At 48.4% G+C, this 19938-nt stretch overlaps 2 protein-coding genes across 2 annotated transcripts; one reads left to right on the forward strand and one right to left on the reverse strand.

Annotated features, from left to right (window-relative positions):
- Positions 1–447: 447 nt before the first annotated feature.
- Ccs (copper chaperone for superoxide dismutase) lies at positions 448–14326 on the reverse strand. Its single transcript, XM_051145853.1, is given in 7 exon segments — positions 448–674; positions 780–1030; positions 4883–4943; positions 6590–6767; positions 7380–7517; positions 13763–13835; positions 14160–14326. Coding segments are annotated over 7 exon segments (894 nt in total). The 5' UTR covers positions 14199–14326; the 3' UTR covers positions 448–520.
- Positions 14327–14423: 97 nt separating this feature from the next.
- Positions 14424–17030, forward strand: Ccdc87 (coiled-coil domain containing 87). Its single transcript, XM_051145852.1, has one exon. The coding sequence runs from the start codon at positions 14456–14458 to the stop codon at positions 17021–17023; it is 2568 nt and encodes an 855-aa protein (XP_051001809.1). The 5' UTR covers positions 14424–14455; the 3' UTR covers positions 17024–17030.
- Positions 17031–19938: the final 2908 nt, after the last annotated feature.

Raw genomic sequence — 19938 nt, forward strand, 5'->3', positions numbered from 1 at the left:
GATAACTTGGTTGACAAGAAGGAAAGAAAAGGGCCACTGTAGGTTCCCATTCCCATATTATGGGTCCATCCACAGAGACAAAGGACCTAACGCTAGAGCCCTGATTTCTTGGAGACACGGGGCTCGGGTTAGGTGAAGAGTTCTTTTAACTCTATTCAGTAATAGTGAGGGGGTCAGGGAGATCACACACAGTCATGTGACTGCCGTGGCCCTTTATCATGACTCTAAAGAGGATGAAGAATACTTGAGGTATATGTGGACTTAGAGTTATCTTGGTGCCAAAGCCAAGGAGAGGCTCTGGATGCAGACAGCAGAGAGACTCTACCAATTAATACCAAGCCCATTAAAGAACACAGAGACACAGTAACACAGAGTGCCATATGAAAATAACAATTTAATTTGCTAGGAGTACAGCAACGCCTACCTGCCTGTACTTAGTTGTCCTAGGCCTGCACAAGCAAAGCCCTCCCACCACCCCACCTGCAGGTAAATGACAGAATATCCTGAGCTGAGACCCTGTTCAGAGGTGAGCAGGGGGCTGGGCTGAGTCCTTTCGACCTTCACCAGCAATCGGCCGGCCTCGCTCCTCCCAGATAGTGAGGCCGTCACAGGAGCAGATCTGTTTGGGATTCTGAAAAAGGCCAGCAGAGCGTGCAATGATGCCACAGGCCAACCTGTGGAAGGATGTATGGTCAGCACGGACTTCCTCCAGGCCTCCTCAAGGTTCCATGTGCCCCACGGGCACACCACTGCCTCCCGCTGCAGGTGGCATAACTCACCTCTTCCCAGAGTTCCCTGTGATCTTGGATAAGGGATGGCCTCCCCGGCCCAGGTCATCTTCTCCTTCATCGACAACCAGACTGCGGCCAATCACATCCCACACCTTTGAAAGGAAACAACAGCCTGTCTCCACTGTCCTTGAAGGGGGTCCCCCACACTCTCCTCATCTGACCTTCAGCTGTTTATCTTCTATCCGGAAGGTGGCTCGGCCATCAGCATCAGCCTGGATATTGCCCAGATCTCCTCGGTGCTGAAATGAGACCCCATACGGAAAAGAAAGTTACATAGTCATGACTGGTATCTTTTTCACCTTCCCAGGATCTGACTCCTCATCCCATATCCCCAAGGGTCTAATATACTCCTACAGGTACCATATGGAAGATCACCACATACTCCCTTCCCTGGGAGTGAAATCCTGGGCAGAAAGCCACAATGCTGTAAAGAGCCGACATACCCGCTCAACCTCTTTCCCCACGCCATCCCTGGTCAGCTAAGTTCCTGTCCCTCTGCCCACATGCCTAGGAGCTCTGGGAGCCCTGGGCCAGCCTCCATTCCCTGAGGCTTAAACTGGCTATGTTTGTCTTTTCTGAACATCACAGTGGCCAGCATTACTTTCCTGACTCCCAGCCTCAAGGAACTTGAGCAAAGGGCGGCGGGGGGGGGGGGGGGGGGCGCGGGCAGTGATGATTTTGCCTACTTCTTCCTTGAAGGTAACACAAAGGTCACAGTGGCTGAAGCGAAGGCTCAAAGGACGTTACACAAGTATGGAGGCCAGAGCTCAGATTCCCAGCACCCATGTGACAACTCAGCATGGTGGCACATGCCCTTAGTCCTAGTGGTAGGGGTGCAGAGACAGAGACCCTGGGAGCTCCCACTGGTCAGTGAAAACAGTAAGCTTCATTTTTTAATGAAAAGACCCTGCCTCAAAATAAAATAAAATAAAAATAAAGTGGAAAGCAATAAAGATAACTGAGCCAGGTGTGGTGACGCACGCCTTTAAGGCCAGCACCGGGGAGGCAGAGGCAGGCGGATCTCTGTGAGTTCGAGGCCAGCCTGGTCTACAAATCGAGTCCAGGACAGCCAAGGCTACACAGAGAAACCCTGTCTTGAAATAAAAATTTAAAAAAAGAAACATAAGCTGGGCGTGGTGGCGCATGCCTTTAATCCCAGCACTTGAGAGGCAGAGGCAGGCGGATTGCTGTGAGTTCGAGGCCAGCCTGGTCTACAAAGCGAGTCCAGGACAGCCAAGGCTATGCAGAGAGACCCTGTCTCAAAAACAAACAAACAAACAACAACAACAACAACAAAGTCAACCTCTGGCCTCCATGTACACAGGGACAGGGACACACCTGTGTGTGTGGGGGGGGTAACCAGAAAGGTTATTTATTTTGGTGTTTCTCTGTGCAGCCTCCCAAGTGCTGGGATTAAAGGTGTGCGCCACCATGCCCAGCCTCACCCATAACTTTTTATACCTTTTTTTCATTTTCACATTTATTTTTTTAATTGAATGATTGTCTGTGTCTGTCTATGCATGTGCATACACACACACACACACACACACACACACACACACACACACACACACACACACGAAACTCAGACCAACTTACAGCAGACAGTTCTCTCCATCATGGCAACAAATACCTTTACCCTCTGAATTTGGGGAGGGGGCATGTTTGTTTGCTTTTTCTTTTAGAAACAGGGTCACAAATAACCCTGGGTCGCCTTGAATTTGCTATGTAACCAAGGCTGGCCTTGAATTCCCAATCTTCCTGTCTCTACCTCCAAAATGCTGGGAATACAGGCATCTGTCACTATAGCTAGGACAATCCTCTTTGGTTTTGTTTCTTTGGTCACTTCTGATGTCCCAAGTCAGGTCTGAGGGTGGGGGCACAATTCCCAAGGCAATCTTTTGTCTTTTGAGAACATTTCTGCTCTGACTTAAATGGTTTCCTCTGCCAGATCTGCCATCCTGTCTCACTCTGTCCACATGCAGAGCTCCTCACCATCATCCTTCCAAACCCAAGCAGCAGGGCCCCTGGATGCCCTCTCTGTATCCCCATTCCATGATTTACCCACTTTTGTGGGGGCTGGATCACGTGTCATTTCCTGGCTTAGATTACAGCGTGTTGGATGCTCTCTCATCCACTCCCGCGTGTATCTTTAGCGACACCAGCTGCTGTGTGGTGAGCTGCTCTAGGGAGAGGCTCACATGACAAAGGACTGATGTCTGGTCAACCATCAGGGAACACCCAAGGCCTGCCAACAGCAATACTGCCAACTGCCATTAGCCACCGGGAAGCAGATCTTTCCGACATTGAACTCCGTAATGACTGAGGCTCCTGGAGACTTTAAGCCAGAGGCATCCAGGTGTCTGCCCCGAGAGAAACTGGGAGACAGTAAATGCTTGTCACTTTATGCCTCAATATTAGTGGCATTAAGTTCAAGGTGACATCACTTACATACTGATCAGAAGCATTGTGCAATGGACTGGACAAAAGAACAGGTCTATCGGACTTCAGAGAAGGGCAGGAGAACTCTGACCATTAAGACGGAGCTGTTAAAAGTGCAAAAGATGAGTAAGAAACACGCAGGTGGGGCTGGAGAGATGGCTCAGTGGTCAAGAGCACGGGCTGCTCTTCCAGAGTACCTGGGTTCAATTCCCAGCACCCACATGGTGGCTCTAGTTCCAGGGGGATTTGACACTCACACCTATGCACATAAAATAAAATTAAATAAAAAAATCTTTAAAGAAACACACAGGCACTGGGCATGGTGGCGCATGCCTTTAATCACAGCACTTGGGAGGCAGAGGCAGGCGATCTCTAAGTTTGAGGCCAGCCTGGTCTACAAAGAGAGTCAAGGACAGCCAAGGCTACACAGAGAAACCCTGTCTTGAAAAACAAAAACAAAACAAACAACAAAAAAAAGAAACACACAGGCACTGGGTTGTGGTAAACCATGCCCTAAATCCCAGCACTAGGGAGGCAAAGGCAGGCTGATCTCTAAGTATGAGGCCAGCCTGGTCTACAGAGTGAATTCTAGAACAGCCAGGGCTACACAAAATGTAGGGCTACATAGGCTACACCATGATGCCCTGCTCTAAAGATGTACTTTTTTTCCCCTCATACGTGTATATCTCTCTATGTGTGTAAGTGTGCACCACATTGTGTATGAGTGCCTGTGGAAGCCAGAAGAGGCTGTCGGGTCCCCTGGAGCTGGAACTACAGGCAATTGTGAGCCACCCAACATGGGCTCTGGGAACAAAAATCAGGTCCTCTGAAAGACCAGCATGCACCTTAGCCACCGAGCTATCTCTCTAGCCCAATTCTAGAATATTTTCCTATGCTTTTCTGGTTGAATGCTCCTAATTAAAAATGATGTAAACTCTTATCAGAGTTTCAGAGTTGGGACCACCTAGTTCTGGGACCTGCAGATGGGGATTACGGGAGATGGTGAAAGGTAGGAGGTGGGGCTTGAGTTGGAGGAAATAGATCCCTGGGGAAATGTCCTTGAGATCTGTGTCTTGCCTGTCCTCTTCCTGTGACCCTTTTCTCTGCTTTCTAGCTACCATGATGTAACTGCCCTCTGCCATCATGACCTTCCTGCTCAATCATACAATTGAATAGTTAACAGTACACATGTTCTCACTTAAAACAGAGAGACCTGATGTGGCAGGGAACTCCCTGGGGACAGGAAAAGAATTCCATGGTAGAAAAACAGAACCCCAGTGCAGCTCAATAGCAAAACACTTGCCTAGCATGTGTGTGGCCTTCCAGTCCATGCCTAGCACCACAGGAAAGGAAAGGGCTGAGGAAGAGGGGACGGAGAGTGGGGAAGAGAAAGGAAGAGAGAAAAGCCCCACGGAATTCCCCCACTACATTGTCAACTTCCTCAGGACAGGCACTGGGGCATAGAGTATTGTATCCCTAGGGCCTTGATCACAAGATTTATCAAGTAAAGTTCCTAAGTTAATCAACATCAGATGAGAGAGAAAGACACACACATAAAGCAAACACAGTGGAAGACTCAAAAACTGCCTGCCTGCCTCTGAGTCCCTGGATTCTCTCTATGCCCAAGCCCAGGCCAAACCTACACTTACCCGATCAGTGTCCTTAGGGCCCCCATGAGATGTTCCATCAGGATTAAAATGGTCCCCACAGCTAAGGATGAAAAGCAGTAGATGGGTATCCAAATGATTGTGTCTATTCCTCCTCTCTGACTACCATTGTTCATTTATCACTTATTCATTCAACAAACAGATCTACTTTGTGCCAGGATTTGGGAAAAATCATAGAAACTAGCACATAGATTACGTCTGCAGGAGACGCAGAGGAATAAACAACCAATCATATCACAGAAGGCACCACTAGACAGCCCCTTCTTTCCCTGTGTCCAGGAGTCACCCTCTAGCTCAGATCTTGAATCAAATCCTCTAAGTGTAGTGGAAGTTTTGATTTCTTTAAAAACTCAGTTATGGCCAGGGAGTGGTGGAGCACACCTTTAATCCCAGCACTTTGGAGGCAGAAGCAGGTGGGTCTCTGTGAGTTCAAGGACAGCCTGGTCTACAAAGTTCCAAGACATCCAAGGCTACACAGAGAAACCCTGTCTCAAAAACAAACAAACAAACAAACAGAAAAAAAACGAAAAACAAAAACTCAGTTATGTTATGTAGATATGTTTTTGTTTAGTCCCAAGTGTGGGATATTGGGCTGCTTTAGTTTGTCCATGGCTGATAATTGTCTCATGAGAGGTGTCGCCTTTGCCAGCTGGAACAGCCTCATGGGGCTCAGAGAGGGGGTGTATCTTTGCCAGGTACAGACAGCAGAATTCAGAGGACTCTCTGTAAATATAATAAATACCAGAGGCCAGAGAGAGTAGAGTTGGGTTTTCGTTTGTTTGTTTGGTTTGGTTTTTCAAGACAGGGTTTCTCTGTGTAGCCTTGGCTGTCCTGGACTCACTTGTAGACCAGGCTGGCCTCGAACTCACAGTGATCCACCTGCCTCTGCCTCCTGAGTACTGGGATTATAAAGGTGTGCACCACCATGCCCAGCCCTAGAGGGGGGTTTTGAGGAGCTAGATGGAGGAGGAAGAAGGCTGCTTGTCCGTCCTTCTGTGTTTGCTGTTGCTGGACGGCTAGATATCCTACAACTGAGGTTGGTATTTTCCCAATGAGCGCGACCACCCTAACCAGCTGGATCTAAGTCTAAAGAGATATATGTCCCCTTTCCCTTCTAAGCTTCTTCCTCTCCTACCTAGGCAGTGGTGGTGCACTCCTTTAATCTCAGCACTCAGGAGGCAGAGGCAGGTGGATCGCTGTGAGTTCGAGGCCAATCTGGTCTATAAAGCGAGTCCAGGACAGCCAAGGCTGCACAGAGAAACCCTGTCTCGAAAAACCAAAACAAACAAACAAACAAACAAACAAACAAACACAGAGCCTAAAGGGCTGGAGAAATGGCTCAGTGGTTAAGAGTACTGACTGTTCTTCCAGAGGACCCAGGTTCAATTCCCAGCACCAACATGGTAGCTCACAACTGTCGGTAACTCTAGTTCCAGGGGATCCAACACCATCACACAGACATGCATACAGGCAAGCCACAGATGCCCATAAAATAAATACATCTTTAAAAAACAAACAAACAGACAAACAGAAAGCAGAACCTGCACTGAGGTCTTCCATATGCTGCCTAACCTCTTTATCCTCGTCCTTACCCTGGGCCTGTGCACACGTACCTCCACGAGAGTTCTTGTGAGGACAGAAAGTGAAAGTGTGTAGCAAACGGTGCTGGGGATGTTACTGGTGACTCACCTGTTGCAATCCCGTGTGAGATCCCCATACTGATGGACATGGAATCCATGCAGCCCAGGCTCCAGGCCGTCAATGGTCCCCTCAATCAAGCAGAGCTCAGAGGTCAGCTGTAGGAAGCGGACCACGCCCTGTATGGTGCCACAGCCCTCCAGAATGGCCACTGCTGCTCCCAGATTCTCTGCAAGGTAGGAGATGCTCACTGTCTTTCTATCTCACCCAGTCCTGAATGGACAAGTCTGACTCCATTGTAAGATTAAAAGCCATCTAGTTACAAGGTCTAAATAAGTTCACTCCTGTTTTCTGTAAAACTTGGGGTTGACCATATCTTAATGTATTTTCTGGAATTTGATATGTTCCATACCCTATATCCTGACCTCCACCGTGTTAAGATAGACTATTCTGCCAAAAAAGTTTTCAATATTCTGCCAAGTTACCAAAAACTCTTGGAAACCCCCAAGCCTTGTGGTTATGGGGGGCTATATAAGCCCCACTTTTTCTAAAATCTTACTTTGGTGAGATAGCCCTGTCTAACATAAAATAAAGCTTGCTTAATTCAACAACAACAACAAAAAAACATGGGTGATGTCTTAACTCTCCTTTGGGTGGGATACCGTCAGGTCCTTTCAGTGGCTCAGTGCCCTTCAGGCAGGGGAGGAATCACACATAACTCCCCTAACTCCCCAAGGCCAAGTCAGCCCAGTCCTGAGACCCCTATGGTTAGATTAATTGAATTCTTGCTCCAGTCCTGCCACCCCAGATGCCAAGGCCAAGGCTATAAGCAGCCACTCACGTAACTGGCTGCTGCCCATGCCCTTGAGGACAGCCTGCCTTCCTGTGCTTTCCAGGAGCCCTTGCACCTCCTGGCTGGGCAGAGTGGTTTGCACCAACACCATCTGGTTCTCCAGCTGGACCTCCACACTCTGGACACCTGGCAGAGACGGAAGAGAGAGGTCAGCAGAGAGCTGGCACCACATGTTCCCTATCCCCATGTCCATAAAGTTTCATATGGCCAGAGCTAAGCCTGGACGCTTCCTTCTGGTATTAAGAACTCGGGTGTGAGCCGGGTGTGGTGGCGCGGTGGTGGTGTACTCCTGTAATCCCAGCACTTGGGAGGCAGAGGCAGGCAGATCGCTGTGAGTTTGAGGTCAGGCTGGTCTACAAAGTGAGTCCAGGACAGCCAAGGCTACACAGAGAAACCTTGTCTCGAAAAAACTAAAAACAAACAAACAACAACAACAAAAAACTCGGTTGTGATATTTTTGTGAGTCCTGTTGTGTGTGTGTGTGTGTGTGTGTGTGTGTGTGTGTGTGTGTGTGTGTGTATGTGCGTGCATGTGTGTGTGATGTAAGGAATGGAACTCAAGGCCTTTCACATATCAGGCAAGTGCTACACTCCAGCCCCCACCTCCTTTGTGGTTTTTTTTTCAAGACTGGGCTTCTCTCTGTAACAGCCTTGGCTGTTCTGGAACTTTCTTTGTAGACCAGGCTGGCCTCAAACTCAGAGTGAACCGCTTACCTCTGCCTTACAAGTGCTGGGATTAAAGCCATGTGCCACCATACTCACTCCAGCCCTTTTTTGAATTCTAATTACATATCAGATACTATCTTTTTTTTTTTTGGTTTTTCGAGACAGCGTTTCTCTGTGTAGCCTTGGCCATCCTGGACTCACTTTGTAGACCAGGCTGGCTTCGAACTCACAGCGATCCGCCTGCCTCTGCCTCCCGAGTGCTGGGATTAAAGGCGTGTGCCACCACGCCCGGCTCTTCAGATACTATCTTACTTATTGGTTTGTTGAGGCCAAGCTGGTCTGGAATTCAATATTAACCCACGTTGGCTTTGAACTTGAGGGGATTCCTCTGCCTCAGCTTTCTAAGTTCTAGGGTTACAGGAATGTACCACCACACTTAGCTTATAACTTTTCAAACATAGAAAATTCTTCTTTAAAAAATTTTTTTTTTTATAAAAGTGGGCTAACCTGGAACATACATAAAGGTAGAAGAGGACTGACTCTATAAAGTTGTCTTCTGCCCTCCACATATCTTCAGTGGCATGTGTGCGCCCCACTAAGCAAATAAATAAATTTTAAAAGTGGGCTAACTATATTAGCATTATTGAAGACAGCTGAAAGGTGAATGCTACCCAAGTGTCCATCAACTCCATGACAAGATATTAAGTGCAAACACATGCTGCAGCGCAGGTGAGGGAGTCATTCTGCTACATGAGAGCCAGACACAACACAAACGGCCAAATATATTACATTATACCATTTGTATGAAATGTCCTAAATAGGCAAAGCGATAGACAGGGAATAGATTAGAGGGCAGAGTGGAGGAATAGGAAGGTAATAAGAGGACACGTGATTCTTTATAAAGTAATGAATATATAATCATAGAGCTGATGGCTGCGCAGCTCAGTGGATGAATTAGCTGAACCGTATACCTCAAATGGGTGCATGTGAATTTTAGCTCACTAAAGCTATTACACGTGTTAAGAAGAGGACCACACTCCCATCTGAGAGCTGACACTGAGCATGTACCATGGACTAAGCTCTCTTTTTTATTTAAAATTTATTGACTATGTGTGTGAGTGCTCTGCCTACATATATGTATGTGTACCATTTGCATGCAGTGCCTACAGTGGCCCTAAGAGGACACTGGATTCCTTGGAAGCAGAGTTGCAGACCATTGTGAACTGCCATGCCGGTGCTAGAAACCCAAGCCTGGTCCTCTGCAAAAACAGCCAGTGTTCTTTACCGCCGAGCCATATCTCCAGCACATTAAGCCCTCTCTGGTGTGTTTAGTCTGCACTGTTCCACTGCATGTTCACAGTAACCCTGGGAATTTATCCGTTTCACAGACAAGGATATCAAGGTACAGAACAAGGACGCAATTTATTGAAAGTAGGCAGACTGCAGAACTGTATCTCAGTCCAGGCAGCCCGAGTCAGTACAGAGCAAAATCAATTAACTCACACCTTCCTTCTACTCACAGTAGGACGAGCTCCTCCTAGTCCAAGCTTCCAGTACTCGCCCAAAGTCACAGGCACACAGTCCACTGCAACTCCCGCTGTTGCTGAGCAATTGCTCTGCACTGATTACAATTCTTTTGTTTCCCTCACTAGGCTGTCACCCCAATGAGGACAGAGGCTATGCGTGATCCACAGGGGTCAAGTTTGAAGTACAGGTGTTAGATAAAAGTGCCAGTGGAGCTCTATTACCCTTGAGATCCCTGCAGTCACCTCAATGTCTGTAATTCTATGAGATATTCTTACATTGTCATGGAGAGCTTTTTGCATAACTAATGCCGCATTATTCTGAATGATGACTTTTGGGTTTTTTGTTTTGCTTTTTGTTTTTCAAGAAAGGGTTTCTCTGTGTAGCCTTGGCTGTCCTGGACTTGCTTTGTAGACCAGGCTGGCCTTGAACTCACAGCAATCCACCTGCCTCTGCCTCCCGAGCGCTGGGATTAAAGGCGTGCACCACCACGCCTGACTCTGAATGATGACTTTTAATAAATCTTTTAAAAATTTTTATGCGTATGAGTGTTTTGCCTGCCCATGTGTCTGTGGACCACTGTGTGCCTGGGGCCTGTGGAGACTAGAGAAGAGAGCATCAGATCCCTGGAACTGGAGTTACAGACAGCTTAGAGCCAGGATGCTAGGAATGGATCCTGGGTCCTTTGGAAGAGCAGACAGTACTCATAAATCCTGAGCCATCTTTCTATCCCCTAGGTTTATTTTATTTTTAATTGTGTATCTATGTGTGTGTCTGTGCGAGTGCAGGTGCTCATGGAATCCATAAGAGGGCATCAAATCACCTGAAGCTAAAGCCACAAGTAATTGTGAACCATCTGATATTGGATCTGGAAACTAAACAGGTTCTCTGTGAGAGCAGTATAAACTTTTTTTTTTTTTTTTTTTTTTTTTTGGTTTTTGGTTTTTTGAGACAGACTTTCCTTGTGTAGCTTTGGCTGTCCTGGACTCACTTGGTAGAGCAGGCTGGCCCCGAACTCACAGCGATCCTCCTGCCTCTCAGTATGAACTCTTAACCACTCAGCTACACACAACTCTTTTTTGAGACATGGTTTCATTTTGTTATTCAGGATGGCCTTGAACTCACAATCTTTCTATCTCAGCCTCTAAAGTGCTAGGGTTACAAGCCCATGACAGCTTTCAGGGCACTGAGGGGACATATTATTGAAGCCAGGGCTTGCTTTAAACTGTGTCTGGGGATGATAAGCAAAGCTCTAATGGAAATGGAGCCATTCCACTAAAAGTAGCATATTCTGGCCAACGTTTTCCAAGACATAGGGCCCGGCCCTCTACCTCCTGTAAAGCAATGTTGCTAGGGAAACAGACAGGTGGGACTTTGGTTAGACACAGAGGAATTTTCAAGGCTTCAGCGGGTTTCTTAGGCACCAAAATGAGATTTCTGATAACTATGTTTTCTGGTCTGAGTAAGTGAAGCCAGCTTGGCTTTCTCCATGGCTGGGCGAGGGTTTCAGTTTACAGAATACACTGAGGGAGAGAGTTGCCCAAGGCTTTGGGAGGGAGAGCTTTACCCTCCCTCCTGAGGGTAACAGGAGGAGTTCACAAATGGCTGGCCTGCCCATACTGCAAGATCCACCTGCCAAACACAACTGCTTCTCTGCTGGGAACCCCACCTCTCACGGAGGTCAGAGGTCGGGAATTCAAAAAGGGGTAATCACAGGGAGCGTCTGCTCTGGCCCTCCCACATCAGGAGCACAGAATCAGCTCCTCCTGGGAGATCTTAGATCTGGGAAGGCTATGCCCAGGCTAGACCATCAGGAAACCTTATCTGCTGCATGTGCAAAACACATTCAAACCTCAACACAAATCCTAGACCCCACACTTTTTCTTAGCCTGCTCAAGAACCCTATCTGTGGGCCCCCAGATTTCTTGGACTCTTTAGTTCAGTGGTTCTCAACCTTCCTAATGCTGAGACCCCTTTACTACAGTTATTCTTGTTGTGGTGACCCCAACCATACAATTATTTTTGTTGCTACTTCATAACTGTAATTTTTCTACTGTTAAGAATATTAGATTGGAAAAAAAAAAGAATATTAGATTGCTGTGAGTTTGAGGCCAGCCTGGTCTACAAAGCGAGTCCAGGATTGCCAAGGCTACACAGAGAGACCCTGTCTCGAAAAACCAAATAATAATAATAACAATATTAATGTAAGTATCTGTGGTCTTAGGCAAACCACAAAGCGGTCTTGACCCACAGGTTGAGAACCAATGCTTTAAGAGCTTACCACATAAACACTAAGATGATTGTTTTGGTATGTGTGTGTATGTGGTATGCATGCTCCCCAGGGTGAGGGCACAGACTTGTGCAGGTGCCATGTGGAGGCCAGGTGACTCCCTTGATTGCTCTCTACCTTTCATGTTGAGGTATGTCTGTCATCTGAACCCAGAGCTCACTGACTTAGCTGGTCCAGCCAGCTTGCCTGGGATTCCTGTCTATCTTCTGAGTGCTGGACTGCCAGTGGGCTGCCATAGCGGCCTGTCATTTCTATTGACGCAGCTGTCACTCTTACCAACTCAGACACCTCCCTTGCCCTGTGCATACACATGGTGCACAGACACATGCGAGCAAAACACCCGTACGTTAAAATAAAACAAATTTTGAAAAAAATAAAAATAGGGCCGGGCATGGTGGCGCATGCCTTTAATCCCAGCACTTGGGAGGCAGAAGCAGGCAGATCACTGTGAGTTTGAGGCCAGCTTGGTCTACAAAGTGAGTCCAGGACAGTTAAGGCTACACAGAGAAACCCTGTCTCAAAAAACCAAGAAAAAAAAAAATAAACCTTAAAAAAAATAATCTGCCCCCAGCCAGCCAGGTGGCTCAGTAGGTAAACTGTTCTTAGCACAAGACTGACAGCTGGAAGCAGAGAAAGAACTCTGAAGTTGTTCTCTGGCCTCCACATGCACAAACTCCCTCCTACAAACACATCATACACAAACTCACTAACAATGAATTAAAAGGTTAGCTATAGACAGGGTGTGTAGTGCACATCTTTCATCTCAGCACTCAGGAGATAGAGGCAGGTGAATCTCTGTGAACTGGAGGCCAGCCTGGTCTACATAGCAAGTTCAAGGACAGCCAGGGCTATGTAGAAAGACCTTGTCTCAAAGGGTTAAAAAAAAAAAATCAGTTCCCCCAATCCCCTTCCCTGCATACCACCTCTGCCTATAAGCCTTTCCCCTTACAATCCCTAAGATTGACTGGGCTCTCACTATAAGAAATCAACTAATTCATTCTTCATGACAATCTGGGTTATGAACACCGCTCAAACACTGCAGAAACAGAAGCACAGGAAGTAAGCCTAAGCCGTTGCATCTGAATGCAAACAGCTCTAACGCCGGAGAGCAGCTGTCTCATGATGGTACACACTGCCCTCCTCCAGACCTTTCACATCGCCTTTCTCTCCGCTCCCACAAATGCTTCCCAATGAAGTGTTCTGTAATGCTCCTTCAGCAAAGCTTGTATGATCTTCATCTGAGCACAGGAGTAAACTTTTTTTTCCTCAGAAGTCTCAGTCCCTAATCTACACTTGCTGAAAGGTTGAATAAACATTTAACAGAATCAAAAAAACCCAGTTTCCCCAGGTGGCGCACGCCTTTAATCCCAGCACTCGGGGAGGCAGAGGCAGGCAGATTGCTGTGAGTTCGAGGGCAGCCTGGTCTACAAAGTAAGTCTAGGACAGCCAAGGCTACACAGAGAAACCCTTTCTCGAAAAACAAAAAACAAACAGTTTCCAACGTCAGGAAGATGGCTCTGCCTTTCCTCTCTTTTCACTTATGCCAGATCACCTGCAGACCTCCTGGCTTATGCCAGGAACAGGGCCAGGAATGCTATTTGCTTTCTCAGAACTGTACTGTTTCCCAAGCAAGACCTCAGGTGTCCCCCAGAACGCCCTCAGTAGGAGGTGCTACATACTCTGGCCAGCTCTGTGAGGCTCAGCAGCCAGCCAGACAGTGCTCGGAGAGAGCTCTGACAAGGCAAGCTTGAGGACTTGAGGCTAGGCTCTGCCTCTGGGTCTCTGGGACTCTGAGAAGTTTCCTTTCATTTTTTCTGCATCTGTAAAACCGGAATGCGGCTAAACATAAGAAAGCCCTGGGCTGATCCCTGAAAGGCTGATTCTGTTCTTACCTGCCACTCCCTGCAGGGCCTTGTGCACGGAGTCCACGCAGCTCTGACAGGTCATCTGCACTGTAAACTCCAGCTGTAAGGGCAGCAGAGCTGTGTACATGTCAGGCATGATCCTGATCCACCACCTCCCCTGTGGTGACTCTGAGCACACGTCGTACATAACCTCTGTTCAAATTCCTTCTTAATTATTTCATGGGCATTCCAGGATGTGGGTCTCACCCTCCCACACCACCAACCTGAGGGGCATGGCTACCCTAACCTCGGAATTTCACCTCCCCAGGAGCCTGCTCCTTCCTGGCTTCCCAAGATAACTATCACACACACCCCGACACCCCACCCCCAACCCCCGCAAGGGCCGAAGCTATGCAAGGCTCTGAGACACGAAGTTTTCACTCACCGCGCACATTGTCCGACCGTCCCCCGACTTCGAAGCCATTCTGGATGTAGTCACCTGACCTGGCCACACAACAGATAGGGTCCAGAGACCAACACAACTCAGCTTGTGGTGTGGGCAGAGCCTCGGGAGACACCCTTCGCTCCACCTCCTTAGCGCGTGCGCGTGCTAGGCGCAAGCGTGCGGGCCACCCAGTAGCAGCTACCGGACGCGCAGGCGCATTGATGCCATCCGCTCTGGTTTCCTTAGTAACTACTTGGCGTCCTCTACTGGCTCCGCGGGCGCCACTAGCATAAAAGATGGAGTCTCATGGGAAGGAGCCTGATCTCAAGCCGATTTACCACCAATTGCTGAGTCCCCTGTCGCTCTTCCCCCGCAAGGCGACGCCTCCAGAAGCTCCGAAGCACGCCTCGCAAGCCGCCTTAACTTTGCAATCCTTCTCGCTCGCGAAACTGAGAGTGGGGCCGCTGTGCCGCCTGGTGTCCAAGCGTCTAGCAAGCAGCGGGCGGGCGGCGCGGGTGACTCCCAAGGACCGACTCTATCTCACCCAGGTTATCCTAGAGGAGCTGAAGTGCAGCTGGCGGGAACCTCCTACAGAACCTATTCTGAACTACGAAAACAATCAGAAGCTGAGGAAGCGGCTGGAGTCCTATGTGCTGATTTGTAGTGAGCAGCTCTTCATACGCTACCTGCACCTGCTGGTGACCCTCCCCATCTCTAGAAAGGTCTTCACTGAATCGGCCACCCTCAGCCGGTTGGCAGCCAGCCTTGCCAGGGATTGCACAATCTTCCTCACCAGTCCCGATGTCTACCGTTGCCTGCTGGCTGATTTTCAGACCCTGCTGAATTTAGAGCAGAGCCGGGGAGGCATATCCAGGCTGCGGCCCCCTGTTTGCCCCCCTGGGACTTTCAAGCTCTGTCCAATCCCCTGGCCTCACAGCACGGGCTTGGACCAAGTGCCATGCTCTAGCCTCAACCTGAACTACCTTGTCCAACTTAGCCGCCCATATGATTTCCCCAGTGAGCCGGAGCCTGATCCAGTGAAGGAGTTGAAATCCATCCCCCAGCTGAAGAGTAGAAAACATCTCCTCTGGGTGCCTTCCGTGAAAAAGGAAAAAGAAGTTGCAGTGAGTTCCTCACAGACAGCAGCAGCATTGCCTAGCCATTCTCCTCCCGGCAGCGAGACTTCTCCCCTCCCCACTTTGCCAGTCTACCCCAGCCTCCGAAGGGGCCAGTCCATGCCCTGTCTTCATGAGAAATGGAGTCTGGCAGATGAATTGGGCCTTTCCCCTCTCTCCCCTCACCCCCTCACCCCTCTGATCTTGGCTCCAGAGAGCAAACCGCAGCTGTTCCGGGACGTCGCGGCTGAGGATCTGAGACAGAAGGTGAAGGTCATGAAGATGGAGTGGACTCACTACTCCCCACTGGACTCGGGCCTGCCCCCCCTCCTCGGGGTCCTTACCCGGCGCCTAACTGCGCAGCACCACATAGAAGACTTGCAGCGAATGCTGAAGAGCCTGGAGGAGGAAGAAGCCTCCGGACAGTGGGATCTCCACCCGCCAAGAGCCACTCCCTTTCACCCACAGCCGGTGACTGTTACTCTAAAGCTGCAAAACCAGGTCGTGGTGCAGGTAGCTACTGTGCAACTCTCTTACAGATACTATTCTGACACTTTCCGTGTTGAGGGGGCTGGAGCCCTGTACAACCATCTGGCTGGGGAACTGGATTGCAAAGCCATCGAAGAAATGGATTCTCACCGTCTTGTTGGCAATACCACCAAAGAGGTATACAAGGAATTGATGAGCCGAGTCTCTGCTGGTCATTTCTCTTACGATGAAGGACCCCAGACTGAGCCTTGGGCAGATAAAGACTGTTCCTCCTTCCTGTCCTCAGCTTGTATATCCCAAGATAAACATGCCGCAGTCATTAACCAGGATCTGGTTGGGTTTTACTCCAAGAGACCAAGCACTCAGCAGGTGAGCCCCGAGAAGGTGCCTTCCCTCTCATTACTTCAAAAGCACAAAAGCTGGGACAAGCGGCCAAACAGGGGCGTGGGGATGAACTGGTGGAAGATCGCTGTATCTTCGGATGACTACTTCATGTACCTCGCCACTCAAGAGTCGGATTTCCTCCATGTCATCTTCCAAAAGTATGAAGAAGAGGCTCCTGTGGAGGTTGCACTTCCTTCCAAAGAGTCCCTAGAGATTCTGAACCCTCTTCCACTGCTGGAAGATGAAGAGCCATACTTTGTGCCAGGAGAGTGGAATTGGAGCTCAGTGATAGAGGACAGCTCAGTAATTGGGAAAGCCCACATGATAACCCTGCAAGAGCGTCTAGAACGACTGTGGGTCATGTTGGAAGTCCCTGACCAGAGCCGCCTGGACATGGTCATTAAGTACAGCTCCAATGCCCGCCTGCAGCAGTTACCAGCATTTATCAGGGCCTGGGAGCACGCCTTGAAGGTCATTCAGACGCGGGAGTTGTTGCTAGGGAGACTGGAGTGGTTTGAGCGGCAAGCCTCGGACCCCAATCGCTTCTTCCAAAAGCCTGATTTGGCGCTGAGTCGAGTCCTGGAGGAGAATCGGATCCGTAGCCATCTCCAAATGAAGCTTACTCTAATGGAATCTTCTCTGACTTCCTTGCTGGAAAATGTAGAGTCTGTCTTTGGGGAGCCAGTGACCTTCAAGGGGCGTCGCTATCTGGAGAAGATGAAGCAGGACAAAGTGGAGATGCTCTACTGGCTCCAGCAACAGCGGCGGATTCGCAACCTGATCCGGGCCCAGAAAAACTTCCACCGACCATCCATGCTCACAAGGAACAGCAGCCGGGCTCTTATAGCTCCGGGCAATACACCTACTACCCACTAAGGGGCCAAGCGTCCCTAAACCCCTTCCTCACCCCCAAACGCGCATACACCTCTCAATGGCTTTGGAAGAAATATCGATATTGTATTTACAAAAGACTGAAATTCCTTTTCTTGACATTCTAAATAAAAGGATCCCTTAAACCTGTTATTCCCATGTATGTCAACAGTGCTGCACAATACAACCAAAATCCCATATCAGATGGTCCCTTGGAGTTCATTATAATAGAGGTCTGAGGTCAGACACAGCAAGTCGTGATCTTTAGAACAAGAAGTTTAGTGGTACTATCTTACTATATTAAGTTGGCTGAATAGAGGTCCTCTTTTTTTTTTCTTTCCTCGAGACAGGGTTTCTCTGTGTAGCCTTGGCTGTCCTAGACTAGCTTTGTAGACCAGGCTGGCCTCAAACTCACAGCGATCCATCTGCCTCTGCCTCCCTGGGTGCTGGGATTACGGGTGCAAGCCACGGTGCACGGCTCCAAGTCACTGTTGCTTAGGCTCAGTAACATAATAGTTAAGCACTAGGGCTCTGGAGTTAACAGATGTACATCCTGCTCGTATGACTTAGGGCAAAGTCACCTAACTTCTCTGTACTTGTCAAATAAGGAGCTGGGCCCAGGTTGTCACTTCTAGTTGCTTACACATTGTTGGCAGGTCTGAAACATTAGATGTTTTGGGTTTGGTTTTCAGTCTTTCTTTCTTTTTTTGTTTTGTTTTGGTTTGGTTTTTTTTCGAGACAGGTTTCTCTGTGTAGCCTTGGCTGTCCTGCACTCACCTGGCCTCGAACTCACAGCCATCCACCGGCCTCTGCCTCCTGAGTGCTGGGATTAAAGGAGTGTGCCACTGCGCCTGGCTGATTTTTCTTTCTTTCTTTCTTTTTCCTTAATTTTTATGTATTTATTTTATGTATATGACTGCTCTATCTACATGTATACCTGCATGCCAGAAGAGGGGATTAGAGGGTATAGATGGTTGTGAGCCATCATGTGGTTGCTGGGAATTGAACTCAGAACCTCTGGAAGAGCAGACAGTGCTCTTAACTGCTGAGCCATCTCGCCAGCACCCCCCCCTTTTTTTTTTCTTTTGAGACAGAGTTTCTTTGCATAGCCTTAACTGTCCTGGACTCATTTTATAGACTAGGCTGGCCTTGAACTCACAGTGATCCACCTGTGTCTGCCTCCCAAGTGCTGGGATTAAAAGCGTGCACCACCACACCTGGCTGGTTTTCTGTTTTTCAGGTTTCTCTGTGTAGCTTTAGCTGTGCTGAACTCACTTTGTAGACCTGGCTGGCCTCAAACTCACAGCCTGCCTCTGCCTCCCAAGTGCTGGGATTAAAGGTGTGCACCACACACCCTGCTATTATTAGATTTTTAACTGTTAATAAAAGCACTTCATACATACTGAAAAGTAAGTTTCCAGGGCTAGGGAGATGGGTGCTCTAGTGGTCAAGAAGACGTACTGCCCTTCCAGAGGACTGGAGTTTTGTCCCTAGCACCACATCAAGCAGCTTACAACCATCCATAACTCCAGCACCGCCACCACCCTCGGCCTCCCTGGTTGGTTGGTTTTGTTTGGATGGGGGGGGGGTCTCATCGTGTAGTAGAGCAGGCTTGCTCAAACTCAGAGATCTGTCTTCCTCTGCCTTCTGAGGGCTGGAACTATTGAAGGCATATTCCATCACACCTGGCCTTTACTTGCTTTTTTTGTCGCTTCGACAAAACACTTGACACCACCCCTCACCCCCCCAACACCACCATCCCGTGCCCCCAAAAGAGGTCAGTTTACAAAAGGAATTGTTTTGTCCTCAGTTCTAGGAAATCCAGTTCACCATGGAGGGGAAAGGGCGATGACAATTGTCTACAGAGAAAGCTGGATGCTATGGCAACATTACGTCTACAGAGAAAGCTGGATGTTGAACTAGGCATTTAGCTTTTCTTCTTCTTCATCTTCTCCTCCTCCTCCTGAAGAGACGAGACCCCCCAGGGACCCCAAACCCTCCAAAGACCCCAGTTGCTAACAATTCCAGAAAAAAAAAAACACGCAAGTTATGGACAGCTAATCAGTTTATAGAACAAAACAACTAGATGCTATGTTTTTATTACTTCATGGCCTTGGTAAAGAACACAGCTGGCCCCATCCAATCAAATTAAAGGCCAACTCCTGAGTAAGAGCCAAAACTTCAGTGACTCAAAAGTCCCCCATAACCAAACAAGCAGCCCGTCCTGAATCCCCTCGTACACTTTGACTCAATTCTGTCATCACAGATCCCTCCAACTGTCTATAAATTGAGCCTGCATGCTCATTTTGGGGTGGCTTTCCAGAGGAGAGAGGCCATCCTAGCATGCTAGAATAAAAAAAAAACTCTGTTTTTGCATACTGCCTTGGGGCCTTTCTTCAGCAGATCACCCGAACCCTAACACTTCCATTCTCAGTCTCCTTATCCATCTCCACCGTCTCCTCCTCCTTCATTTTTTGGGACAGGGTCTCACTATGTAGCCCTGGTTGTCCTGAAACTGACTATATAGACCAGGATAGATTCAAACAGAGACCCTTCTGCCTCTGCCTCTGCCTCATGCTTGGATTAAAGGTGTGAGCTACCATGCCCCTGCCTCATCATCCTCCTTTTTATGTAATCTAGGACCATCGTCCATGGAATGATGCCGCCACACTAAGCATTGGCAGCTCCCACTTCAATCTAATCTAGATAATTCATTAAACATGTTTAGGGATTTGTCTCTTTGGTGATTTCAGATCCTGTCAAGTTAATCCTGTTAATGATGGTACCAGCAGCGAACTGAAGTTCACTCCTCTTTGTTTCTATTCCACTGGAAATAAACAGACCCTAAACATGACACTAAGCACATGAAGCAATACAATGTTAGGTGGTGTCGAGCGTAGCCAGGGTTTGCTACTCTGTCC

This window comes from Acomys russatus, chromosome 5 (assembly GCF_903995435.1).
Source record: "Acomys russatus chromosome 5, mAcoRus1.1, whole genome shotgun sequence".
NCBI classification, from domain to species: domain Eukaryota; kingdom Metazoa; phylum Chordata; class Mammalia; order Rodentia; family Muridae; genus Acomys; species Acomys russatus.